General features: G+C 38.5%; 1 protein-coding gene across 6 annotated transcripts in view; it reads right to left on the bottom strand.

Annotated features, from left to right (window-relative positions):
- Positions 1–22,246, bottom strand: part of PALLD (palladin, cytoskeletal associated protein) — a 187,390-nt gene that overhangs the window by 12,328 nt on the left and 152,816 nt on the right. For 5 of the 6 annotated variants that reach the window (XM_059469795.1, XM_059469798.1, XM_059469797.1 and 2 more), the window contains 5 exons: positions 12,471–12,606; positions 10,010–10,111; positions 9,408–9,458; positions 7,804–8,025; positions 2,761–2,910 (listed from right to left, as the gene is read on the bottom strand). In XM_059469795.1, coding sequence (XP_059325778.1) covers positions 2,761–2,910; positions 7,804–8,025; positions 9,408–9,458; positions 10,010–10,111; positions 12,471–12,606 — 661 coding nt within the window. The remainder of the gene's footprint in view (positions 1–2,760; positions 2,911–7,803; positions 8,026–9,407; positions 9,459–10,009; positions 10,112–12,470; positions 12,607–22,246) is intronic. The other variant, XM_059469796.1, reaches the window with a different exon arrangement.

The raw sequence follows: 22,246 nt of genomic DNA, 5'->3' as shown, positions 1-22,246 counted from the left end.
TTACAAGACCATTGAAAACATCTGGAACAAATGAATTTCTATTTTGGGTACCACTGCATATTAATATTTTTCTGGCAGGTGATGAATACACATAGTTTGGGATCATTTCTGCATATTCCAGTATATGATGGTGTCACAAATAGAAACACAAAGGGCAATAAGGAATTTGGACAGGAAAGATTAAGCAGGAAGCCAAAGACTTTGGAAAAGTCACAGGACGGAGAGGATGGAAACAATGAGTGGGAAGTAATTCATGAGATGATGTCCTAGAAACTAAGGGAACTCCAGCCTGAGGACTGTGGGTGTGTAATGCAAAGAAGCAGAGGGAATGGGATAAAAAGAAAGGTGAAAATAAGAACTCGATGTGAGCCCATAGAGTTCATAGAAAGAGCTCAGTTAAGGGATATGATCTCTAACTAAAGGCCTAAACCAGGCAAGGTTTTGTGTTTGTCTAGGCCCAGGGTCCATTTGCTCTGGATTAACTTCTATGGCAAACCCCAGTGGTGGGTCAGAACTTTAATTCCAGCTCACTGCACTTTATGCCATGGGCAATGGGGCCTGCTGTGTTAACTATCATGGACAATCTCCAGGGTCTGTCAACAAGGCATTTTACACATAAATCCTATTATGTTAGCCCAGGTCAGGAGATGGCATGGACTGGCAGAGCTTTTATGAACTGAATCCTTTAATAAAACTGATTCCTTTGCTTTAATAAAACTGATTTCTATCAGCTGAGAACACATCTTTTGCTTTAGAGTTTGGTGATTCCAATAGCAATGACCAAACACAGCAGCAGCCTAGCAAATATCTGCCAGTCCATCAGAGTTCTGATGGGAGCTCCCTTATATTTATGTACTTTGCTCTCTTAAGGAAAGGCTGCCAAATTTGCCTAAGTTTGTGATAGCTTTGAGATGTGGACAATTTTCCATTAGAATTGAGAAGGCTTTGCCAAAATTATTTCCACTCAGGATGACTTAAAAGAATTGGAATCCAGATCTTTGAGTGTGAAAGGCTAGTGCATTAACTCACAGCCCTTCTTTGCCTCCATTGTGTTGTTAAATGCATAGTAAAAGCAAGCAAATAGTGGAAGAGATAAGTATGTTTGCTTGGGAATTACACTGTAAAAAGGAGGATGCTTCTGGTTCTTCTCCAAAGAGGGGAAAAAAGCACAAGCACAGAATTTTATCATTTAACAAAGCTGCTTTTTCAAGGTCCAAGCTGGAACCACACAAACCCAGCACATTTTAGTACATCCAAAAATCCACTAACAAAGTAGTGCCATCATGACCAGAACTGGTAACCTGGGTCACTGTTGTGTCATTGAATGAACATTATCCTGAACAACAAATGCTCCAAAGTAGGCTGTAAATATTCAGGGACAGAGTACACTGCCCAAACACAAAGGCAGTTTGTTCAAGTTCTCCAAGACTTTGAATCACACAGTAACACTACACAGTGAAACTCTGCACATGCACCAAGACAACACTTAGAGGAAGATGAACAGGAGCATTTCTTACCTTAAGCATGCATATATTTTTAAACCTGTTGTGAAATTTCACAACTTAAGTGGTACCAAGTATTGGTAACAATTGGTCTGTCATCTATGTGTAAAAGCTCACAGCTTGAACAATTCCATGGCTTTACGCTATTTCATTAATATTTCTTTTATGTGCTTGACTTTTCTACATATGTAGAAATAATAACTAAACACCTATATTTAAGCACTGCAGTTCATAGAATCTACCCAAAAGCTGCTCTCTGTGTGTTGCCTGTGTGCACAACCCCTTGTATTCCCAAGCCCTCTGCAGTATGAGCAGGACTGACAAGCTGACAAAAATGGCAGCATCACGCTGAGTAACCTAGCAACATGCATAACAGAGCACAACACTCCTGCTTAGATTGAACTCTGTCTCAGTGATCCAGTTTGTTATTCTAGTGTGATTCTGCTTGTGGGCCTAGTCTTGGCAAGATGCACTACAGAAGAAAATAATTCATTACGTCCCAAAAGTTATGTTACTGCTTTGGTTTCTCACATGCAACTCTTTCCCCTCAATTTGCTGTGGTGTAGGAAAAGTGGATTGAAAAAGCTACTTCCATAGGATGAGGGATCTATAAGTTTGGCTGTGTCTAATGAACTAGTGGGCTTCTGCTGTGTACATCAATTCTTGTGTTAAATCTGCAAAGAAAAAATGGCATTGCTAAACCAGTAACACTCTGTGTTTCAGAAAAGAGCTGTATAAGATGAACACAGGACTGTTACAGAATAGTGCTAGATTTTCTTTGCCTTACAGACTTGCAATTTGCCTGATGTGTGTTGAGGTGTGATATACTCCCACTCATTTAAAAAAAATTGGCCTCAGTCAGTCAGTGAGTAGGGTGAACAAAAGAAAGTTAAATCTCTGGACTGGGTTACTTCTTCTGGTAAACTGGATCTTTTTCTCCCTTTATATATATGTGCTAGCCGTGCTCAGTTAGAATACTGAGATGTTATCAGCTGAAACAACTAGTGTAAGACTAATTAAAAAATTATACCCCTCCCCCTGAAACCTCAAACCATAGGGAAAAAACTACTGTTGAGTTGCTAATCTCTTGGAGATAGAAAGGTCCCACCCTACTGATGCAAGATGAAAACAGAAATCTAACTTGCATATTTTATGGTGACTTCATCATTTAATTAAATCATGCATATGTGAGATGAGATAGTTTTCTGAAGATTTATGTCCAGAAGGATGTTTGCTCTGGAGCCAAACCTTCATTTACCTGTGGGTTAGCAGCCATAATAGTGTAATTCCCATCATCATCCAGGGTGGAGGCTGCAGTATGCAGTGAGCAAGTTCCATCAGGTTCTCTTTGAATTCGGTAGTGATCACTCCGTTTAGAAATTTGCTTCCCATCTTTAAACCAATAAATCTACAGGAAAAAAAGCAAAGCACAGCTGGTAAGAGGTGGGTGCTCATTGCCATAATTTCTCATTTAATAGCACTAACAAACTGCTAAAAAATATCATAAATATATCAAAACCATAAATAGCACTAACTGCTGAAACACTCTCTGGTAGGTAGTAAAAGAAAACTGCTTTGATCAACTCCTCATTCTATGAGTCACTTTCACTAACAGTTACAAGATTATCAGTGGTCCAAAGAGAAACAACGGCCTGGACAGTTTCCAACAGAACACACAGGTGCATAAGGGCTGAACAGTTCGAGCTGAAACTAAATGTCATTACAAAGAAGAGATTATTGATTTCAGAGATCACTAACTTTACATTTATTTTGCCTAAATCTGAAAAAGCTGCAGAAAAACCTTAAGAATGCTTTTGCCCTCTTTTCAGAAAATAAAAACATAAATAAAAAACCCAAGATAATGATAGGCTCAATTAATTCAGCGATGAATTAAATAGAAGCAATGATCTCACTGTTGAAACACCCGTTTTGTCTCATATCCATTACGCTGAGTGGACTGGACCAAAGTGCCAGAGGGGACAGAGCTGCTCAGCTGGCAGTGAGCAGCTCAGTGTAGTGACATGATCGAACCTAACAATGCCAGCCCGGTGTGACAGGCCAGCTACGCAAGTGGACAGCTTTGCAAAGCCATAGGAAATACTTCAAAGCAAAGCAGCACGTGGACATCCCTTAATAACTGCATGGCAGCACAGCTCCAAGCTGCACAGAACACTTACACTGGCTATCAAACACAGGGCTTTTCCAGTACTTTTGATACATAATTTTATTCTCTGGCTGACCCAAGATATACTTTCAGTGAGCCAAAAAAGTGATGTATGCGGGATAATATCCTACAGTAATCCAGGAATTACACACACAAAAAATGTACTTTTAGTGCCTCAAACTTGAAGGGAAAAAAATTGACCTAGCTTTCAGGAGGTTTTTTTTTTTTACATTATAATAATAAAGTAAAATCCCAAACTGATATCTGCTGGAATCAAAAGTAAATGTTGTATGCATGAACACACACAGAGGAATATCTGAAAAATGTTATACTAGGAAGGCTGTACTCAGCTGCCCAAATCCATATTTAAGTAGAACATTATTTACTTGTTGTTTCTGAAATGTGTACTACACATAACATCAACTGTGTTCAGCATTTGAGACACTTGTGAAGATACCTACATAATTTTTAGGAGGCCAACTCATTCAAAGTACAACTGTATTTGTCCTGGTCCTGCTGGGACTATTTAGCATGAGGAAAACACACATTTTGCTCAAGCTCATTCTTGAAGTGGGAATTTAGGTCTTAAGAGTGAGGAAAGGGCGCTGGCTCTCTAGTAAAAAATGAAGTGACAGAGCAATGTGCAATTCCATTCCTGATAGAGTTTAATCTGCTGGGTTCTTCATATGTGCCAATGCTTCAAAGCTTGAAATTCACTCACTTGGGGCAAAGTTAAGGGTATACTTTTGAATTTAACAAAAAACAATGGAGGATGTTTTTGGTGAAAATCAGTGAAAATTTTCCTTAAACATTTATCACTGTGTATGATTTTTATATTAACAGGCATTATGCGTAAGTTGAAATGATTTCATTTCCTCAATAGCTGGTTTTACTTGTTTCCCATTTTGTCTGTCAGCAGCCTTGCAGAGGCTCTGTGGCCTGAACAAAAGGTTTAGTCATCTTCTTGTCTGCTGACAGAGCACTTACTGGAGATGTAAGAGATATCTGATCACTTACATACACATGCTAATGGGTGCTAAAACAACATTGCTGCAAAAAATGAGTTTTAACTTGCATGCTTTACATGTGTCATAATGTTGCTTGGAAATCTACTGCATTAAGTAGTAGCTATTTAATAACAGTACACTTATCAGAAATATCAGGAGACATGCATGGAAATACACACAAATATTAACTGAACCAGCTATCCAAACATCATGGATATGTTGTCCAAAATTTATATCAACTGAGTTGAAAAGCATTGGCATCCCATATGAGCAATAAATTCTTAATATTATTTTTATCTTACATGGAGTTAATAAGTAAAAGAGCACCACTGCAGGAGACAATGGTCCTTGCAGTGAAATATTTTCTTTCTAGGATAACTTTCCATAAATGTAGCATTAAACTACGTAAGCACTGAACACTGCATCTGGATTGCTTTTATTTGCACCAGATTTTCAGAAACCAGTGTGCAATGACTAGGAATACCATGGTATACACAGCACAAAGGGGGGTTTGATCTTGGGCAGCACAAGCATTTTTAATCACCAAGAATTATATTCAGCCATGTGAAGAGTGAGCAGTATGAGATCTATGTAACATTGGTGTTTCAATTAACCTCTTGTATGGCATTGTCCTAATTCTTAGGAGAAATAATCCCTTATAAAGAAGTATTCCATAGTCCCTCCTGTAGCACCACAGGTTTCTCATTTCAATGAGAAAATAGTTTTGCATTACACCAAAGGTTATAACAAAGAGTAGGCTCAGATTTAAAAAGTCATACATATGAAGACAGAATTTGCACATCAGTATTCAATTTACATGGCATGTTCAGGGGAAAAAATAATCAAGCCAGTAACTCTGCTTAGAAAAATCCCTTGTAATGAATGCCAGATTTTAGAAACACTACAGTCCTTCCCAAAGCCATTCCTTGGCAGACCTGACAGAATACTGAGAAGGGAGGAGCTTCAAGTTAGTAAATTATTTCCAGCTTTTCATTTGCCAGAGTAAAAAATTTATTCACAAGCAACACTTCCAGCTTCAACAAATGACAGCAGAAGGGCAGCCCTCAGCCATTGAGCTTTTCAAAACTGCTGTTTTGGAATGCTCTGGCAGATGAGGGGGAGAGGGCCTTGGACATTTGTGAAGCCTGGCTAACAAGCAGCCATATAACAGGACTGATATTGGTTCCATCCAAGCAACTTAACAAATTACACAAAGCATCTGCGAGTGAATGGAACAAAGGGCCAGAGTTCCAGGTGCAAGAGCAAATCCCTTCTTAATGTGCACTCTTTGACACTGCAGGAAAACAGAACATGGCTGTGAATCACAGGGCATTCTCATCAGATACTTCTCTGTAAGGCAGGCTTTAGGGGAAGTGCTAGGAATGCGGCTTCTTGGCTGTGCAATCCTTATCGCCCCAGTGAGGGAAAGAAGACATCCCCTTTCATCTGTCTTAAATCAGAGAGAGAAACTACACCTTAATTGGAAACGGTGGAAGTTAGGGAATGGTGAAGTTGACTAAGGCTGACTCATAACAGGTCATCTAGCAACTTAGTCATAAGCCTCAGGCAGAAAGAATATCTCTGCACACACTGCACTTCTGTCACCAACAGACCCATTTGCATCCCACCCTTGTTCAGCACAACAGACTCTTACCCAGGGTCATCTCAGAAGTAAGGCTGGACATGAAAAGCTTGGTTTCAGTCAGACTGGGCTTATGTTCCCAGTCTGTGTCTGTGTCTTCAGTTTGAAGCAGGAGTGCTTTTCTGATAGAAGTATACTGATCTACCCTGCTTACTTTGCAGTGGTTCACATCATGTTGTGCTCTTGGAGCACAGAACTGGATTCCTTTCAGATGAAACTAAGCCAGAAAGTGAGCTCCAAGAACTCATCTAGTGTGCATCTGCTTCAGTCTGTGGGATGAGATTAGAGCTAGCCTGGAGTAAAACCTTCTGACGTGTGTAGGGGTGGAGATCTCATTCTAGAGATTTTCTTCTTCTGGTCTGCACTCCTTGCTGATGCAGATGTAGCCCTAGTACTCTGTTGTTCTTCCTCTGCTACCTCATAAAGTCCTTTTTTTTTTAAATTACCAGCTTGTACACTATCATATACATATATCATTGGGCATATAAAGTCACTTGCATTTCTCTCTGTTTGAAATCCTGAGTACCCATAAAACCTACACTGGATGAGAGATTTGGATGTGAGGGCTTCTGTGAAGATCTTTTGTATCAGACAAGGCATCATTGATCTTGTCTAAGAAGATAAGAGCCCCTGTCCACGAGAGGTCACTGTGAGAGCTGTGAGAACTTCACAGGGAAGACAGTGGCTTTGGCAGGGGAGTTGAAGAAGCTGCTGCTGTTTGCCCGCTGCATAATCAGTCAGTTGATTGCCAAGCAATTTTTGAAATGGTTGTATGCAACCTATCCAAGGAGGGCATTCTTCCAGACTACTGACATCATGCAGCTGGTACTTTTTACATTTGCTACAAGGAAATGCTTCCCAAGCCCAACCCTCCCTCAGAAGTTCATCATTAAAACCTCACCATCATGTCTCATCTTGCTGTTGGGATATATGGGAGCTTATGGTATTTTATTACGCCTTCTTCTACATTCCAGTAAAACCCAGTCTTGTTAGTGTGTGTAGATGCTGAAGAATGAGAGATACCATGCTGACTTCTGAACTAAAACCCACATATTTTTGCATTAGCATGTTACCATGCCTGAACTAATTACCCATGCTAGCAAGATGAGGTGGCTTTTGGGACTCCTATGCCAGCTCACGTGGGGCTTTCTAGCCTTGCACTGCATTCTGTGCACAAATGTACCCTAAAAGGTAATTCTGAAAATGACAGAAGCTTTCCTTCCAGGTAAAATAATTGAAAAGAAGCCTCAGGAGGGAGTAACTGAGAGCAGAAGCATAACAGTAGCATTTTTTACCAGATTTTGACTGATTAACTCCAGTTGTGCCAAAAGAGATTCGGCGGTTTATGCTAGATAGAAGATTTTCTTGTCAAGCGTAAATATCTCCTGTTACTGTAAGATACAGCCCATAGAGTCCAGAGCCTGATGGTAAAGGACCAACACAGAACTCTTCAGAGAAGTTCTAGAAAGATTTACTGTTTTTCCTTACCTTTGGCTTTGGATTTCCTGCCACTTTGCATGTAAATGTGACTGGCATTCCCTCAAAGATTTTGTAGTGCTTCAGCTTTATCTCAAAATAGGGTGACATACTGTTATCAACAGGTTCATCTCCATGTTGCACTTCATCATCTGATTCTTCCACAGGAGATCTCTCCAGCCTGTATTCAATTTCACTGATCAACCTTTGCTCAAAGCTGGAGACTTTATATTCCTGTCAAATGAGAGGTAGATATTAGTGTCCAGCTTCAACACATTGCTCAGGAAGATATGTTCTTAATATTTGGATTTCTTTATTTTACCAATCTTTAACAAGCCTTTAAGTTTTTACATATAAAAGGAAACTGTATCTTGTTGAAGAAAAACACTATAATCCATGTCTCCAATAGCTTCACTATGAAACAATCGAGACATCTGGTATGAGGCAAAAACTGTACTTCATGCTGTCTTAAGGTCTAATTTATAAGGGGAAAGAAAGTCATTGGTTGCTTTCTTTCCATTAAAAAAAATCCTATAAGAATAAAAGTATTCTGGGGCAGTTCATAAAGACAAAAGGAACACACTAATATTTCCTTGAGGGTACAGACAGATTTAGGGTGGGTTTTGTTTCCAGATGGCTAGAAGACCATATGGTTCACATCTGCTATTTGCATAGAACTCTACCAGAGGCTGAACCAGAAGGATAAAATTATTTTGTTTACAGTTGCCTGTAAAAATGAGGACAAAAATAAGAGAAAATTGCAACAGTGGCAGTCCATGATAGTTGTTTCCCTTTACTCCTGTTGCTATGATTCCCTTTGTATGGGATTCTCCCTTAGAAACAAAAGTTACTGTAATTGTATTGAAGATATAGCAAGAAGAGCAGAAAGGTTCATCGAGTGACTTGCTTGAATTTGTTATGATTTACTGATATACACTGTTATTTGCTTTCTTGAACTGTTACTTTGCAGAATTCCTGCTTGGAATCTTACTGATAAGAGTGACAATGTCAGACTGTAAAACAGCTCAGAAGCAGGAAAAAAAAATTTTAGCCAATGCTCTTCTCAGTCAGCAGAAATTCAGACACTTTCAAATTGCTTTTGGCCATTGTCTCTGACTCTTATATTTAAGAACATGCATCTCATGCAAAGTATCCTTCACATTCCCATCCCCTGTTGCTGCCTCTGGTCTGAGAATGATATGACATGCTTCTATACTAATGCTTCTATAACTAATCATAACCCTCGATAATTGCAACAAATGGAAGAGCAGAGGAATACCTTGTAAGCTGCAGATAGTTTTAAAATTTCTCTGTTTCCTGAAGTGCACCATAAAAGTAAACCATGAAGTATATGACAGTTAGTAACATGTCAGTGTATGTTATTGTTACAGCACAAAGATAGTGGAGCACACGATGATTGCTGTTAAACTGTCTGCACTCACACAGGCTTCCAGAACAACTTGAACATCCTCATAAATGGAGTGCAGTCCAATTCTCCACAGTTATTAATGCTAGAAGACCTCTTATTATTAACCAAGAACAGTAGAATTGAAAGAGGACAGAAAGAAAAACAGACAAAAAAAAAAAACAAGACAGAAAAAGGTGAAAATTATAACCTTTTGAATATCCATGGGACTCACTACAGAAGCACCAACAGAGCGAGCTTCCTGCAAGGGTAGAAGAAAAGATCAAGAGGAGAAAGAAGACCAAGAGATATCCATGACAGTTCCTCAGTTTTTATCAGGAGAATGTGCTTTGTGCAGCACCATAAGCAAATGAATATTTCTGAATAGCAGCCCTGGCATCTGAACAATGGAGAGTGTGTACCTGGCCTTTCAAGCAGACTTTCTGTTGTGGTTTTGATCTGCACCCAAAAAGTGCCTATTACACAAATAAAGAGAAGATGGTTTCAAGATAGGAGATGCATTTCTGCCTTCAGAGACTTAAAGGTCAGGACAGAACAGGATAAACAGAAGAGTTTAAAGCAGAAAGCAGACATTCGAGAAGTCTCAGCCTTATAGAAAAACTGAGCAATGGACATGTGATCCTCCAGGTTATTTCACTAATAGATAACACATAACTTCTATAATCAATAACTATCCTATCTTGTATATATTTAGTGTCTTCTGTAGGATTTTATTTTAATGACAATCATAGTCAGTAAAAAAGAAAAGCTGAAAGGCATTTTTTCCTGTGAAATTGTAGAGTTATGTGGCACCTGCATTGCAGGATCTTCTTCTGGTTCCTGTATGTTGAAGACAGTTGCAGCGCTGTCTGCTCCCAGCAATCGACGAGCCATTTTTTCCTCGTATGTTAATCTCTGAACAAAAAATAAAAAGGACATGAGGGGGGAAGCAGAAGAAAGAAAAAAATAGTATTTCTTCAATGACAAAGCAGTATACAGTAAGCAATGCTTAAAGTAATGTTGATAAAAGAGAGCAGCAATATGTTTCTAACAGAAATTTTCTACCACAGATTGTAATGCATTTTTTTAGTATTACAAGTGGCTCTTTTGGCTTAAGCAACCCTTACACTGACTCTGCCATTTGTTTCCATCCTCATGCCAGGAACTTGGGTAGGAATGAGCAATAGGAACTGCTTAAATCATGGCCATCAGAAGAGGGCATATCAAATCATCCCAAATCTTATCCAAGTCATTCTGCTCAGTTTTCACATTAGAACCACAAGGCAGAAAACACTGCCACAAAATAAGGAGATTCTACTCTACTTGAATATTTTGTCCAAAATACAGAAAAATGTATTCTTCAAGATTTTAAAATTTCTATTTCTTCTTACTCTTTCAGAAACTTAGGAGACAGCTTATAAAAGGCAATTTACACTGAGAAAACAAATTAAAGGCATATCTTAATGCATAAGCCAATTATTTCATTATTAGTTTTCTTCCTGCATTTTCAAATGCATTTCAGACACTTTCTTACAAATCAACATTGCAAAAAAATGCAAGTTTGTGGAAGACAAATCAATTTCATGGTGAAACACCTCATTGAAGGAGAAAAATGAAAACTGAATGAAGAATGGAAATTGTAAATATTTAAAAGCATACTGCATGTATGCTTTAAAAAAAAAAATCTCATGTAATTTATTTTGTCTTAATGTCATATTGCAGCTAAACCAGCAGGCTGAAACTCATGACAACTAGGTAGCAGTGTTGCCTCGGCTACAAGCATCTAAGGAAATCATGAACTTTTCTTCACTTATATTTCTTCTGCAGTCACTCCAAGTGCCCACTTTCATGATTACACATACAGAATTTACCCACGACAGGAATCTGCAAGGCAAAAGCCACAAGGCAAGCACCAAAACAGAGTTTATTTAGTTCAAGCTCCCACATCATCTGATCACAGTTGGTCTCTTTTTTTTATACCTTGGGCCATGTGGGCATTCTCAGGACATTCCATTCATTTGCCCAGGCCAAACATCTCCCTCACTTTCCAAAATAGGCATTGACAGTCATTCTCAGCCCACTTCCTTGGAAAAAACAGGAACTAATACACTATGGCAGTGATTTTGCTTAACTGCTACAGAAAACTGCCAAATGCTGTGCAGGAAATGGAGAAAGGTAACAGAAGCAGCAGATGCTCTGAGCATTCTCCCTACTTCACTCCATTGACCTTATTAAGAACCAAAATCGAGCAATGTTGATAGACAGTCTGACTCAATGGGCTTTCTTGAACTACACCACCAGAGTTCACAGCTCAGACCTAGAAGCAAACTTAGTAAAATTCTGGGCATTGTCCTGAGAAATGTAAAATTCCACTTCCTTTCAAAGTGACACAAAGGCATCCCAAGGTACTCAGATTTTTAAAAAAATATTTTATTGACAAAAGAGGGGTGACAGTTTACATTTTAAAAATTACTTTCCTCTTAAAAGAAATTCCTGCTTCAAAGATAGTGTCTTAATAACTGTAAAAACTTCTTAGGAAAGTTGCTTCTCATCAACTCTGAGCAGGAAGAATTTGGTATTTTAACTTTCATGTGTATCTTAAGGGTATAAAAAGGAACAGAGCTCTTTGTGGCTGTGTATTTCCATTACTTGATATGCTCATTTTACCTCATTTCTTGAATCCTCAAGCAGGTCATTAACCCTTGAGTCGGCAAGTTAGTACTATTTGTTGTTTCTGTTCTACTGGTTAAAATTCTATCAGTCAAAAGAAGTCCCCCCAGCTGCAGAATCTAATGATGCCTGATTCCTACTGGGTTGTTTTTCATGATGAACTGCCTTGTACCTCCTCTGATGTCCAGTTACCACCTACTGCTTCCCCCATCATCCAGTGGCTGGGCACAAGGTAGAATGAGCCTGGACTGAATCAGAGCTGTGCATGTTCATTCACTCAGTAATGAACAGCTGAAAGCAAATGGTCCTTGAGGCTCAAAGAGTCATGGAGGTACAGACTGTGCAGGCTTCTTATGCAAATTCACCATTTTGGTGACCTCCATTGCTTTGTTAAGTCCAAGTAAAGTTGTCAAATAGGAGAAGGAATGATAGAACGAAATCTATCATTCCTTTTGGAAATGCAGTTTTGAAAGTTCAATTAAAAATTATAAATACATAAAAAGCAATCTACAACAATTATTTTATATGTAGCACAGCTCAGAAACTACCAATGGTGCCCACCCTCACTCACTCCCATTCCCCAGGGTATTTTATGTTTTTATACCGGTTGCCCGTTGTTCAAAAGGTCTTCTTTGAAGCGAAGTTTTCTCTCCAGATCCTGAATTACAGCATCCTTTGACCCTTGAATCTCTTCATCTGATGCTATCCTAGCCGTCCTGCCTGTTTTCTTGGGAAATCCTCTGCAAAACAGTACCAAAAAAAATCATGAGCTTTCCTGAAGTAATTTGTACTTAAGAATGTATCTGGAATCAGTGTTATTAATGAAGAAAACAACATTGTGTCTTTGAAATTAGAGGTTTGACATCTTTCTTTCTACAGTGCCCCTACTAACTCACACTACTGATTAAATGGTTAGTTTAAGGACAAAGATGAAACTATCCTTTATTTGTGCTTTAGTTGAAATAGCCCTCAGGATTGCTTGGCAATGCCTGCAAACACCATACATTCACAGATGAGCAGTGGCAATAAAGCAAAGTGAGAGGAAACATGAAAGAGAAAGCATGACTAGGTAAGTGGGGATGGAAGATAAAGTAGGTTCCTGTGAAGTACCAGAAAAAAGATCAGGAAGATGTAAGAAAAGGCAGTTAATTATTAATTTCTTATGTTATTTATTAACTAATTCCTTGTAGCAACTTTGCAATAGCTGCATAACTTCATGTTTATTCTTCATATCTCTGTGAACACGTACCCATAAGACAACACATAAATTCTGTTGCTCAAAGAAGAGCCATTCACAGCCTGGGTTACACTGGGAAAAGGAAAAGTCATCCTTGTGAAGCAGTTCTCAGCAGCAAGATTTCCCAGTGGAATTGCAACCATTTAGCAGTTCACATTCACAGAGCTAATTTATTCCTCTTACCAGCTTACAGGATAGGATTGCACTTCCAGCAATTTTCACTCCCATTTTCTTAAACAGTACAGGAAATTCTATTTTTCCAGACTGCACTATTATTTAACATTTTACAGTAATGTTATGATGGCTTTATTGCTGGAAATGCCCAACATGGGTGGTTTCTACTGGAGATCAGCTGTTCTTAACACAGTTGTGAAGAAATCAGCATTGGTATAATTTTGAAGCTTGTAGCACACCCCATTTCTCCAGTGAAGTCACACAGGATTGTTTAAAACACTGATAACTGGTTCAATATTAGTTTACAGGGTCTTTGTTGAGTAAATAGGGCTCAGCCCCATTACATGTGAATGACATGGAAAACGTGGAATTGAATCAGGTAAATAGACAAATTCAGATGACAGAGATAGGAAAAAAAATCAGACTAGCATGTAACTGGCAAATTTATTTCCAATACCCAACTTAATAATTTAATTACCAGTGCCAAAATTCTAAACAAAAATCATACGCAGATAACACATTTTCTTGGATAATATTAAATTCTATGTTTCTATGGTTAGAGAGACTTCATTCTTCAGCAAGTGCTTTCAACGGTAATTTCCAGCAATAGAAAAAAATGAAAAAATACACATATACTCTCAAAAGCCAAAAAGGAATTATGTAAATAGATGCAGAAGACTATAGTTGTAAACATTCCTAACTAAAACATTTTCATATTCCATTGTTGTAAGTAAATCCAAAATGCGAAAACAGTGAAGTTCTTGTAAAAAGGACTGCATTTTTTACATTAAATCCCAGCAGAAGAGCAGACATTGGCCTAATTTCACAAACAGACATAGAACTACATCCCTTGCCCTAGAAATATTCATCTGTTAGCTGGTGATCACCAAGAAGAATAATTCCCTCAGCTTTCAGCTGAGGTCTTCTCAGTCACAATAAGAAAGCAAGTCTCCTCCACTCTGTTTTGGGGAAGATATAGGAAAACTGTTCCATCTACAGGGAGCCAAGAGAATGTTAAGAGGCAGGGACAAGGTCTCTTCAAGAAAGAGCTGCCTCAATAACTCCAGAAATTTGGTGCAGTAAATGTAAAGGAAGACATGGAAAGAAAATGGACAGGAGACGGTGGGAAGAGTGGATCAGAAGGGAATGTCCCTCAGGACAGCTCAGCATCAGCTGGCAGGATGGTGCCACCTGCTTCTCCCCTTACAGTCCTTCCCTTCACCTCCCAGTCCTTTATCACCTAGGCCAGCATTGCCATGAAACCAAATTTTGTCACTTTTGAGACTACAGCCCCCCCCCCAAAAAAATTAAAAAAGCCCCAAACAAACAACAATGACACCACCCAAACAAAACAAACTCAACCCAAAAATGAGCCAACTTCAAGGCAGCAAATTTCAAGTTTGGCTTCACCTTTGGCTTCACCTGTACCAGCTTTCAAAGGAGACATGCATCCTCCCTTGAAAATTCCAAGTCATACACTAAGAAACAGCTTTCATTTCTCATTCTCACAATTTTATACTTGACTAACAAACAGAGCTTTTCCAGAAAAAGGCCTACTTATACTTGCTTATGCTACTCAACAGGCTGTAAAGGTGAAATGTACAGTTCACCCAAGTAAGTCACAACAGTGTATGAACGAGCTACGTGCTTGGGAGTGGATTTCACGTAAAGGATTTTCTGAAGCACTATTTATGTCTGAAAACAAAACACCCTAAGCAAATACACACATTTTTCACAGGGAAATGAGTACCCAGAGAATTTAAAGTTAGTAAGTTCAACGTTCACACTAAACACAGAAAAACAGTATCACAGTCCATTTCTAAACAGTGTAGGATAATAAGAAAATGGAAATTGAATCATGTCAAACCTCATGTTTATCTCTTTGTCAGGCTGAAGGGCATGCAGATAGGCAACAAGAAATAGCTTTAATACATTTCAGCTTATGGCTTCTGAGTTAGCCTTCAGGAGCTGCAGTAAGTTCCCTAGTAAATCAGGGAAACAGAGGCTGGCTGAAATTTCTATGATATGGCTGTGTAAAGCTATTCTGAATATTCAGCTATTCAGAGATAACCAGTGATTTCTTTTTCTATCAAACTGAAATAATATAGTCCAATGAAGCATTTCAAAGAGCTCTGTATACTAAGTTGAGCGCTTAGGATATCAGCCTTAATTGGAAAACTGAAATAGAGAAACACATTTCTCAAATTGGCTGAAGACACTTAATTTGCAGAGGCTGTAATTCATTCGCAGGTAACAACCGCTGCTTACAATAATCTTCATCATTTGTCTAGAGGTAGTCTAATGATGAAACTCAGGAAAATGTTCAAAGCATGATAGCAATGCTAAAGGAAAATTAGCATTAACATGCTAAGCATCTTTTGAGAATCTATGAGATTAAAACTTGGAAATAAACAGTATTATTTCAAAAGGAAAAGAAATATAATTCCAGGGCAGGCCAGTATAAGACATGAAACTGAGCTGTTTTCCTTTATTCCTTGCTATTAGGCACTGAATCCAGTTTTACCACTGCACTTCAAGAAAAATACAGCAAATTGGAGAGTTTTAGAACAAGAAAACTACCACATGGTTTTAAAAGCATAGCTTTTGTGACAAACTATGTCACACACAGAGAGGCAAAAATTCTTGTTTATTTAGTCAGGAAATTAGGAGAATGAAGATAGGCAAATGTCAGAAATCAGACAACAGCTGATATCAGAAAATGGCATTTAATCATTCTTCATGTCCATTGAGGATGGTAAGTCACAATAACTTGAAGAAGAACAGATCTAGCTTAGACACAAACAATGTAGAACTCTCCTTCCTCTGCCCTACAACAGTGACATTTAAACGCTGGAACAAGTTGTGTAGCAAAGCTACATAGGAATTTTATTTAAGAACAAGGTATGCAAATATGACAGCAATGACCTGGGGATCCTGGGGAACTTTTAACAGGAGAGGCAGAGTCCTTAACAACCTTCCAGATCTCTGGTTTTGTGTTAGATGATCCCGAGCTCCGCACAGTCCATGTGGAAGTGTCACCCAAGACCTAGTCAAGGCAATTTGCCTGAAAAGTAGATTATCGTCCCTATAGTATTTAAGCAAGGAAGCAGTTGGTTTAAAAATTTAACAATAAAAGTGAGCACTGGTCAATTTCTTCAAATACCTTTGGAGAGCTTTTGGAGAGCTTCTCTCTTCCTCTTTATTTTAAATTGAGACAAAAATCTCAAAGCAGTGCATAAGGAAACACAGCTCTTCCTGCAGATGCTCTGCTTCCACCCCCTCTTCAGAATCTCTTTTTCTAAGTATATACACTTCAAAAACTGTCCAAATAAATACATCTGTGTGTATGTATATGCATGCATATATACATACCCCTCAGCAAGTTAACTCTTATGACATACATTCTTGGGATGAATTTCAAAATGTCTACAAAGCAAAGATAACAAATAGAAGGACTTTAGTAAATCTATCTTCCAAAGCACAGATCCTTTCAGCCCGAGTTATGGTTTACATGGCAAGACAGCCTGGCAGCAAACTTTCTTCAGCTGCTTTTGCAAATATTTTCCACCAGCCTTACATGTCCTTATCTGGATGCATTTAGCTCTAAAGATTTGTGTCCTTGGTGACGGAGGAGCTTTCTTTCTGTCTTCTCTCAGGGATAATATCAAACAAAAAAAATCTGCCAATTCATTTATGTATTTGTATGTTCATTCTTTGCCCAAGGCAAATTTCAGATTTGCTGCATTAAGCTAGCAAGAGACAGCATATTTCAGGCTATTGACAGCATCAGTCTCGAACACACAACCACCACCACAAATGCGCAGAGAAATGAACAGGCTCGAGAAGTAGGCTGCAACTCATATGGATTTTAAGCACCTCTGAAATACACATCACCCAAGTCAGTGGGGGCTTGAATCCAGATGTAGATAGAAGCACAAATGTTTGAATTCTTTTGGTCAGAAAGGGTGTAATGAAATTTCCAAAACTGCCATCTTAATTCACACAGAGATTTTTGACAGCAAAGATTTTTGCAGCCTCAGCTTGGCTCTCCTTGGTTTTGAATATTTGCCCTGACATTTGTTTAGAATGAAAGCCAAACCAGCAGTACTTTTTATGTTTTAATTACACGGAGTGCATGCTGGATGCAATTCCCTCTTTTTTTATGTACCTTTTACAGTGTAAACAAGGGCAACAGGCTGGCTGTTGTTATCCTTCCAAGAACAAATTCCTGTTTGCAGCCAATATGGCTTAGTTTCACAGAAATCCAAATTAATTCTCTGGTACTGAGGTAATGAACAGTAACTGGATTTTTTTTCCTTTAAAACTAAAGCCTTCCAAAAATACAGCTAATTCCTGCTCACTTCACACATTTTTAACTTACTGTAAAAGCAAAGTTAGTACAAGCACTGTAACAGGTCACAAACATTGAAGCTGCAGCTGTATAATAAAATTGGTTTCATCTGATCTTGTCATACATGCTGTGGAGACCAGGAGCTTCAGCTGTGTCCAGTAATGTGATGTTACATGCATCTGAATTAAGGGAATGCCTGAAGAGCAGACCTGACTAAGGGTGACTTCCAGCAAATGGAACAAATGTAACAAAAGTTCAATTATCTCTCCCACCAGTGTTCTGAAACTGTGGTTGAAAAAAATAAATCATGTCTCAGCATTGGATAGGGTTAAGACAGAAATGAACAACATAAATTTCTGAATATCTTTGATCCCTCCTAATGTTTAGACAACAAAGAGTACAACTCACCTACAAAGTGCATGAACGCTACCATTTTTTTTTCTCTAAAGCTTATGTTTAAAAATGCATTTTTACTCATTGAAAGAAGAATTACTACTTTTTCATTCCCCTCTTCAGTTCCTTCCCCTCCTGAGCAAGCTATCTCTCTGCCTCATGCTGCACTGGTTACTGTAGCTACATAAGCACCATTTGCCTTTTAAAAGATGTGCATATATTTTGATATCAAATCAAAAATCAAATGCCTATTTTGTAATCTGAGTTTCTGATTATTACCAGCAGTATGCTGGAACTGATGGTAAGAAGAAATAACTAAAGCATCAACTGCTTTAGGTAGAAAAGGCTGGCACAATCCTCATAGTCCTGACATTTTTAGAAGAACAGGTAACTGTGAGAAGCATGTAAAGAAAAAGCTACACTGCACTAGGAAAAGGTGTCATATTCAAAATATCAACTAATTCCAGTTGATGTGGTGTTACTGGTTAAGGTCTCTGCAACTATCAAGCATTGTACCTGGCTTTTACATTCACAGATGTTTTTGTGGCATTTAGATCTGTTTAAAATAAAGAAGTTATAAAATTAAGTCCCCTGAAAAGAAAAACCTACAGACCAAAACAAGCATCAAAGCCATGCTGTGGACAGCCTCTCTTTTCAATAGGAAAATACATGTACTAATTATCTTAGTTAAGTTCACTGCCATCTTCAATATTCTTAAGTAGCTGCAAATACCATTTTGAAAAAGAACTGGATAATGCATATCTTGAAAATTAATACTTCCAGATGCAATGATTGTCAGGATACTGTTATTTTGGCTAATGTCTGAGTGTCTCCATGTTACCTTCCTGACCTCTACTTGTGCACAGCTTTAATTGATTAGAGCTGGGGCACAACCTGGATTTCTAAGTTCAAGTGGAACAAATATGCATTCATCATATCTCAGAAAAGCTGATATGGATATGTATTTTATGACAAGCATGTGCAAAAACGAAGTCCCCAATTTGAGCTGTTTCTTAGCACAACCAACAGGAATTGGTCTAATATCACAGCTAAACCCCTCATGAGTTGGTATAATAGCCACAAGTACTACCCAAGCTATGGGAAAAGAAAATTTTCAAGAAAATTTAAACAAAAATTGTTTAACGGACAGGAGCAATAGCTTAACAAAACTGGAGGTTGAGAATGAATGCAAACCCTGATATTTTCTGGAATTTTTCCAGTGACAGCAATAGTTGCCTTTAGATATGTTTTCCCAATATGTTATCTGAGAATATCTCCAGGTATGACTGAATAGGCAGCAAAGAGAGATGAAGTCTCTCTCTTTCTCATAAGCAAGGAAAACACCTTGACCTGTCTTCTCAGTTTGATGTTGGAGTTCTTAATCAAGGTACTTCCTTCTATGCATCATGATTTTCACATCAATCCTACTGTAGATAACATCCATTTTTAAAAAGTCGTGACAAGCATAACTTACAGAAAGTCCTATCTACATGAGACAGCCATGCAGTTTACTCTAAAATGAAAGCTGGCTTTTGTGCTGGGAGAATGTTGAAGGCTGTAAGATAAAAAGACAGAGAAGTGTATTTCTCCTCAGAGTGATCACCGTCATTGCCAGTTGACTAAAGGAACATGACAATTACTAAAATATTTGTTACAATTCCATTTGAGACAGTATGCAATGGACAAATCACAGTACACAGCTACAAGAACAGACCAGTAGCTCTGATTCAAAGAGAAAAAAGTGCAAACTCTTTCTGATATTGCTTTTCTCATGGTTCCCAAATAATCTCCTTTATGATTTGGATTTAATGTACTAGAGGTCACTGAGACAGCAGTTAAATTTTGTGCAGAATTATAAAAGCAGCTTATTTAATTACCTTCTATAAGGTAATTGTACAAGGTTTTCCATTTTCCATCCTTTTCCAGAAAGTAGTAACTCAATTTTCATGTTCTTTCAACAATTCTATACAGTCATACTTTTTTCCTGTTTTTAACTAAGGTAGTATTACTGAAGATATCTACTTTAAGAAAAGGTCCCCTTTAAGGAAAATCATTAATTTTTAAAGTTGCCTTCAAAAGGATATATGTATAGCTAACAATATTTATTTTTACACTTAGAAAGAGATTCCATTTCTCCAGGATAATTCCACATCCTTTATTGGCAGGTTTTATACTTTTTAAAAGCCAATATTCACTAAATAAATAGTCAACAAATCCTTCTCATGAGATTATTTGTGCTTTCACAAATGCTCATGTAAACATATAATTTATGTGTTTAGTTGGAACTTTTAGGTATACTTATCTCTATTCCTTCACATGTAACTTTTTGATTTTTTTCTAGGAACAGTGAAGATCAGTTTCTAGCTTCTACAAACTTAATTGTGAACTAACCCCCCTCTGTTGTATGTTTCTGCCACATTAACTCTCTTTCCTGAAAGTGGTTTGTAACCAAAAGCTAATCTGAATACAACAGATCCACCCACCCTGGAATTTTCTTTAGGTAAAGAAGGAAAGAACTGAGATTTTTAAGAACAGTGTTCAATAAACTTACTCCAGCCAAGTTTTACCTCAGAAATTATTGACAAGTGCTCATAATTCCCTTAAGTACTTAATTAGCTATGCAGTTCCACCAGCACTTTTCTTCTGCTTAATAACACAATGCTCTAGCAAGACATGAAGTCTACCAAATCTATTCCATTAATATTTTTTTATTGCCAAAGCTTGTTCAATTAACACCATCAAAGCCACAGCTTGAAAATACTGGTCACTATAAAGTGTCTAGAGCTTACTGGAAAATTGAGATATAATTTATTCAAGACAAACACTCACCATATTGTTGCAAATAAATGCTTAAAATATTTAAAGATTGATTAGTAGGTATTAATGTCCAAATAAAATGTAGTAAATTCACAAGTAGTTATTCCCATAATACACACAACACTGTAAGACCACATGCTATTAAAAAAAAATCCAAAACAACCAAACCACAAACTCCATTCCAAACAAATTAACAATTCCCACTGCAATGTTTCCAAATCTATCCTAATTTAACTGGAAAGGATATTCATTGGTTCAAACTAGTTTAGCTATGCAGTCACTTCACAGAATCTCAGGGTTCAAAACCAAGGAAAATGTTGAATCATTAGCATGGTATTTACTGTTCATGGGCCCACAGAATACTGGAATTGAAGAGAAGGTAAGAAATGTTTTTACAGAATCACGGAATATTCTGAGTTGGAAAGGACCCACAAGAAAAACTGAATCCAACTCCTAGCCACACACAGGACACCCTAAGAGTTACACTGTGTGCTTGAGAGCAATCGGACATACTCCTTGAATCCTGTCAGCCTTGGTGCTGTTACCACTACTCTGAGGAGCCTGTTCGAGTGCCCAACCATCCTTTGGGTGTAGACCAAGTATCCAACCTAAACCTGCCCTGACTCAGCATCCAGCCATTCCCTCGGGTCCTGTCACCGGTCACCACAGAGCAGAGATCAGTGCCTGCCCCTCCTCTTTTCCTCACAAGGAAGCTTCAGACTGCAGTGAGGTCTCCCCTCAGTTTCCTTTCTCCAGGCTGAACAGCCCAAGTGACCTCAGCCACTCCCCCCATACGGCTTCCCCTCAAGGCCCCCCATCATCTTCATTGCCCTCCTCTTAACTCTCTTTAATGGCTTAATGTCTTTTTTGTATTGTGGCGTCCAAAATTGCACACAGGACTTGAGGTGAGGCCACGTGAGTGCAGAGCAGAACAGGACAATCCCCTCCTCCTTTCCTGGCTGTTGGTGCTGTGCCTGATGCCCACCAGTGCACAGTTGGCCCTCCTGGCTGCCAGGGCACAATGATTTTCCATCAATCAGGACCTCCAGTCCCTTTCCAAAGAGCTGCTCTCAAGCCTCTCATTGCCCAGTCTTCTTGTATATCCAGAGGTGCCCTGTCCCAGGTGCAAAATCCAGCACTTGCCTTTATTAAACATCATACAGTGGGTCATTACTCAACCCTCTAATTTGTCAAGATGTCTCTGCAGGGCCTCTTTGCCCTCAAGGTAGTTGACAGTTCCCCCCAGTTTAGTATCACCAGCAAATCTACTTAGTATTCCTGTGAGTTCTATGTCGAAGTAATTCATGAAGAGCACTGGCCCTTCATTGGAGCCATGTGGAACCCCACTGGTGACTGTTTGCCAGCCTAGTGTAACTCTGTTTACTGGAATTCTTTGTGCCTGAATCCA

The sequence above is a fragment of the Ammospiza nelsoni genome, chromosome 4 (assembly GCF_027579445.1).
Source record: "Ammospiza nelsoni isolate bAmmNel1 chromosome 4, bAmmNel1.pri, whole genome shotgun sequence".
Lineage (NCBI taxonomy): Eukaryota > Metazoa > Chordata > Aves > Passeriformes > Passerellidae > Ammospiza > Ammospiza nelsoni.
The sequence above is the reverse complement of the archived record's forward strand: the minus strand, read 5'-3'. Positions and strand labels throughout refer to the sequence as shown.